Consider the following 5,410-nt stretch of genomic DNA (forward strand, 5'->3'; position numbering starts at 1 on the left):
GGCTCCTCAATAAGCGGCGGGTTCCTAGTCTCTTGTGTGTCAGCACAGGGCAGAATCTGGATTAAATCCAGACAGTCTTCCGTATGGGCGACTGCTGGATTTTTAATTGCAGACTCTCGTCTCTTGATTCTTTGTCGGGACTGTTTTCTGGGTGGACGAGGTGGCAGAGCGATAGGAAAAGGGGTTAAAGTTCCCCATGATGTGGACTGTGGCGAGGGAGTATCCACCCGCTGGGGCAAAGGTGGAAAATCCTCCTCATCTAGAGGAATCTCCTGCACTGAGGTCATATTTATCCCCTGTTCCTCCCTTACAGCCTCAGGTGTGCTTTGAAGTGTGGAAATAATTTTTCTACACTATTAACTGCATCCCCCATGTATTTCTTTGGGTACCTTTTTTGGTACCATCTAGTGGCGACCTCTAGTGCCTCTCTCATGTCCTGCACCCCCACCTTTATTAGCTCTGCTGTTTCCTGGCTAATGTGTGTTTGATAATGCTCTGTGAGTATGAGCCGTGTGGTGTAGGCCCAGTTTCTAGCATTTCCCTCTAACAAGATTCTGGTCTGGGGTGTTATGTTTGCTGGTTTCACCACTTTAGAAAGGTAAGCAGTTAGTCTGGAGAAGGTTGGGGGCTCTGTTTCAGCGTTAGCCGCAACCATCTCCATGTGGTGGTGAGACCGCATCAGATTAAATAAACTCCTCACCAGACCAGTAAATCTTTTGTAAGTAGCACTATTTTTGTCCTGTGTGTTTGTTTGTGGGTTAGCTAGATTTGTATTTGTGTTCTTTTTGTTGTGTTTCCTATTTTTGTGTTTGTTATTTTGTTTTGTTCTCTGTTTTGCAGGTGCGGCACCCTGTTTGCCGCTTGGGTTTTGCAGTGCCGAAGCACTGTGGTTTTTGGTCCAGGTACGTATTGTATCCCGTTCCTGGGGTTTCGAAAAATTTACATTATTCCCACGGTTGGGAAAATGTGAGTAGCCGTATCTGTTTACAGGTCCCCGAACCCTTGTGATTTCAGGCGGAAAAGGCCGATAATCACGCCATTCAGGTCTCCTATACTGAGACCTGGGTCCACTGTCAGCCCGGAAAAACCGTACGTCAGGTCTGATCCAGTGGTAACGGGGCTCTCTCTCAGAAGACCTCATCCAGAATCGAGGTTCCTGTCTTTTAAATTGCATATTTTGACCAGGTCTATACTGAAACATTTTTAAATTTTGAGATACAAGTCTGTTGTTGCAACGTTTCGGTTTTTAACAAAACCTTCTTCAGGCACAGACTTGTATAAAAAAATTGAGAATCTGTTTTTGTAGCAAAAGGTCTTTCCTACATAGAAAAGATACAAAAACATACAAAAACAAAAATCCCTTTCCAAAAAGAATTCTCTTCTCGTATAGGGAGAGAGCTTTTACAAGGGAAAAATTTCAGGTCTGGCTCTTCCTAAGTAGGAAAAGTCAGATAAACTCAGTAGAGTAAACAGGGAAAACCAAAAAAATAAATAAAAAGAATATATATTTTTCTCTTTACCAAAAAGGGAGAGAGAATTGAAGGAGGATTCAAATAATGCTCCTTCCCAAGTGGAGAGAAATGAGCTTTCCCCAAATAGGGAAAAAAACTTTAAATCAACAAAGTAAATTAAATTAAATCAAATTGAAGTCTGAAATGAAATAAATCAAAAGAAAGTTTAAAGTTGAAGCTCTAAAAAGAGCTTTTGTGGTCTTGTCTCAGGAGAAAGGTAGAGAAGTAGATGACTGTCTGTCCGTGTCTCTCTCCGAGTGGATCTGGCTGTGTAATGTGAGTCCTACTCAGCTCCTTGCTCAGCTCTGTTGTAGGACCGCCCCTAGTTGACCGTTTGAAATTTTAAACGATGCTCTCCGTCATCTGTGTTGTTCGACCGCCATCTAGTGGCCGTTGGAGGTTATTAAATTAGGTCCTTTTTCTGATGAGCAGAAAAGGCTCCTTTTCACCTAATCTTTTCTCTTTTTAGTGAAAAATAAGGAGAAATAAGGAAAAATAATTACATAGAAAGATGAAAGATCATTAAAGGTAATGTTTAAATGTTTTTAAAGTAGATGTTAATATATTAATTTGGAAGATAATATTTAATTTATGTCTCCTATTTTAATCCATTGTTTTTAGAGGTCAATTGCTATTATATTTATGAATGAATGTTCTATGTTCCTAAACTATATGAAGTTTCTTTTTTATGGAAATGCCCATTGAAATTTAAACCATTAAGTAAATAATTATTTTTTTAAAAAAATGTCCAATGTGTTTTAATTTGACCCTTTGAGATTTTTCTTGTTCCAGGAAAAGGAAGAGACAAGGGAGAGATGGCATTCTTCTGTAATCCAATGACTGTAGATGGCACTGGCTGGATTAGGGTATTTAGGATTTAGGGCTATGGCCACAAGGGACTAAGAACTAAGTTTGGGGTTAAGGTTAGGTTTAAGGCAAGGGCAGGGTTAAGATTAGGTTTTGGGTCTAATGTTTATAGTTAAGTTTCTTTTGGGACTAGGGTTAAGATTAGGTTAGGTTTAGGGTTAGGTTTTAGGTTTAAGGGTAGATTTAATTCCAGATTAGGTTAGGTTTTAGGGCTAGTGTTTTGGGATTAGGGTTAAGGTTAGGTTTAGGGTTAGGTTTTAGGTTTAAGGGCAGATTTAATTTCAGGTTAGGTTAGGTTTTAGGGCTATCGTTTTAGGATTAGGGTTAAGGTTAGGTTTAGGGTTAGGTTTTAGGTTTAAGGGCAGATTTGATTTCAGGTTAGGTTAGGTTTTAGGGCTAGCATTTTGGGATTAGGGTTAAGGTTAGGTTTAGGGTTAGGTTTTAGGTTTAGGGGCAGATTTAATTTCAGGTTCTTTTTTTGGGGGGAATTGGGGGGGGGGGGTTAGGGTTAGGGTTAGGGTTAGGTTAGGTTTAAAGTTCAGGGTTCTAAACCCTGAGTATCCGATGCCCTCGAAAAAAATCAGGGGTCATCGTTATGCACGGGCCGACCTCTTACAAACCATCAGGCTCAGAAATCATCTCATCAGGTCTCATGTCCACAACGGTGCTAAATCACACTCAGTAATTGGGTTTTGGGGTGTAGTATAAATTAAATTAATTTTATTACCTAAAATATGTTATGATTAAAAGAGTAAATGAAGAAATTTTAGGACACATCATCAGTAGTGTACCTCAGAGTCATCAGGTGTTTCAGCCTTTAAACACTATACACCTTCATCCGAGGCGGCCAGCCATAGGGTGATCATGCCCAGGCTTGTGTCCCATGTCCAATTAAATTATTTTATTTATTAATTATTAACCTCTAGGTTGAAGTTAGGTTTAAAATTTTACAGTTAGGGTAATAAAAATTAGGGTTAATAGGTTATGGTTAGGGTAATAAAAATTAGGGTTAATTGGTTATGGTTAGGGTAATAAAAATTAGGGTTAATTGGTTATGGTTAGGGTAATAAAAATTAGGAGTAATTGGTTATGGTTAGGTTAAGGTTAGGGTTAAGATTTAGGTTTACGGTTAGTCTAAGGTTAAGATTAGGGTTAGGGTTAGGGTTAGGGTTAGTTAGGGTTAGGGTTAGGGTTAGGGTTTAGGGTTAGGGTTTAGGGTTAGGGTTAGGGTTAGGGTTGGGTTTAGGGTTAGGGTTTAGGGTTAGGGTTAGGGTTAGGGTTAGGGTTTAGGGTTAGGGTTAGGGTTAGGGTTTAGGGTTAGGGTTAGGGTTAGGGTTAGGTTAGGGTTAGGGTTAGGGTTAGGGTTTAGGGTTAGGGTTAGGGTTTAGGGTTAGGGTTAGGGTTAGAGTTAGGGTTTAGGGTTAGGGTTAGGGTTAGGGTTTAGGGTATTTAGGATAGGGTTAGGGTTAGGGTTAGGGTTAGGGTTTGGGTTAGGGTTAGGGTTAGGGGTTAGGGGTTAGGGTTAGGGTTAGGGTTAGGTTTAAAGTTCAGGGTTATAAACCCTGAGTATCCGATGCCCTCGAAGAAAATCAAGGGTCATCGTTGTGCACGGGCCGACCTCTTACAAACCATCAGGCTCAGAAATCATCTCATCAGGTCTCATGTCCACAACGGTGCTAAATCACACTCAGTAATTGGGTTTTGGGGTGTAGTATAAATTAAATTAATTTTATTACCTAAAATATGTTATGACTAAAGAAGTAAATGAAGAAATTTTAGGACACATCATCAGTAGTGTACCTCAGAGTCATCAGGTGTTTCAGCCTTTAAACACTATACACCTTCATCCGAGGCGGCCAGCCATAGGGTGATCATGCCCAGGCTTGTGTCCCATGTCCAATTAAATTATTCTATTTATTAATTATTAACCTCTAGGTTATGGTTAGGGTAATAAAAATTAGGGTTAATTGGTTATAGTTAGGGTAATAAAAATTAGGGTTAATTAGTTATAGTTAGGGTAATAAAAATTAGGGTTAATTGGTTATATTTAGGGTAATAAAAATTAGGGTTAATGGGTTATGGTTAGGGTGAGGTTAAGGTTAGGGTTAAGATTTAGGTTTATGGTTAGTCTAAAGTTAAAATTTGGGTTAAAGATTAGGTTTAAGGTAGTCTACGGTTAAGGTTAGGTGTTAGGGTTGGGTTTTAGAGTCTAGGGTTAGCTTAAGGCTAAGCCTAGGAGTTAAGTCTAGGTTTACACCCCTCCCGTTGCAGTGGAACGGCTCCTGCTGGAGATTCCAGATACAGGACCACTGATTCTACTCTTCCAGATGGGTCATGGATAACCCAACTGCCTATTCTAGCTTTATATGGCTCTATTTTCTCACCTACAGTTGTAGTAGAACGGCTCCTGCTGGAGATTACAGTTGCAGGAGCCTTGATTTTCCCCTTCCAAATGAGTCACGCTCCTTCTGTTTTTCTGTCCTACAGTACAGAAATAAAAGTATAAATTAATCTATCAATCTAAATCTTCCTATTTAATCTCACCTACAGCTGTAGTGAAGCAACTCCTGCTGGAGATTCCAGGTGCAGGAGCATTGCTTCCCGTTTTCCATGTGGGTAGCGGCTAACCCAGTGAATTGCCACTTCTTCATGTACTGTTTTCTCCACTGCAGTTGCTGTGGAGCGGCCCCTGCTGGACATTCCAGGTACAGGCCCAGTCATTTAATTATGTTTCCTTCCTATTTTTTCCTCTCCACTACAGTTGCCGTGGAGATTGATATATATGATTTAATGATTTATTTAAAGAACTATTCTCATTAAAATAATTATATCTATTTTTCTAAGTCTTTAGATTTTTTCTCTCTCCACTACAGTTGCCGTGGAGATTATTTGTGTCTAATTTAATGATTCCTATTTTTTCTCTCTCCACTACAGTTGCCGTGGAGATTATTTGTGTCTAATTTAATGATTCCTATTTTTTCTCTCTCCACTACAGTTGCCGTGGAGATTATTTGTGTCTAATTTAATGATTC

General features: G+C 39.6%; 1 protein-coding gene across 1 annotated transcript; it reads right to left on the bottom strand.

Moving 5' to 3' along the window:
- Positions 1–307: 307 nt before the first annotated feature.
- On the bottom strand, positions 308–5,170 carry LOC119262653. The gene is made up of 2 exons (XM_037535638.1): positions 4,923–5,170; positions 308–1,160 (listed from the first exon to the last, which is right to left on the bottom strand). Exons 1-2 carry the CDS (start codon positions 5,027–5,029, stop codon positions 308–310), a joined length of 960 nt encoding a protein of 319 aa, XP_037391535.1. The 5' UTR covers positions 5,030–5,170.
- Between the last annotated feature and the right edge of the window lie 240 nt (positions 5,171–5,410).

The sequence above is a fragment of the Pygocentrus nattereri genome, chromosome 28 (genome assembly GCF_015220715.1).
Source record: "Pygocentrus nattereri isolate fPygNat1 chromosome 28, fPygNat1.pri, whole genome shotgun sequence".
In the NCBI taxonomy this organism is placed as follows: Eukaryota; Metazoa; Chordata; class Actinopteri; order Characiformes; family Serrasalmidae; genus Pygocentrus; species Pygocentrus nattereri.

What these genes read in the sequence shown, in the direction of transcription:
- LOC119262653 (XM_037535638.1), bottom strand. Translation starts at nt 5,029, where the DNA reads ATGAAGAAGTGGCAATTCACTGGGTTAGCCGCTACCCACATGGAAAAC. An exon ending in TTGCTTCACTACAGCTGTAG is followed by an intron (nt 1,161 to 4,922) that starts GTGAGATTAAAT and finishes GCAATTTAAAAG; the next exon opens with ACAGGAACCTCGATTCTGGA.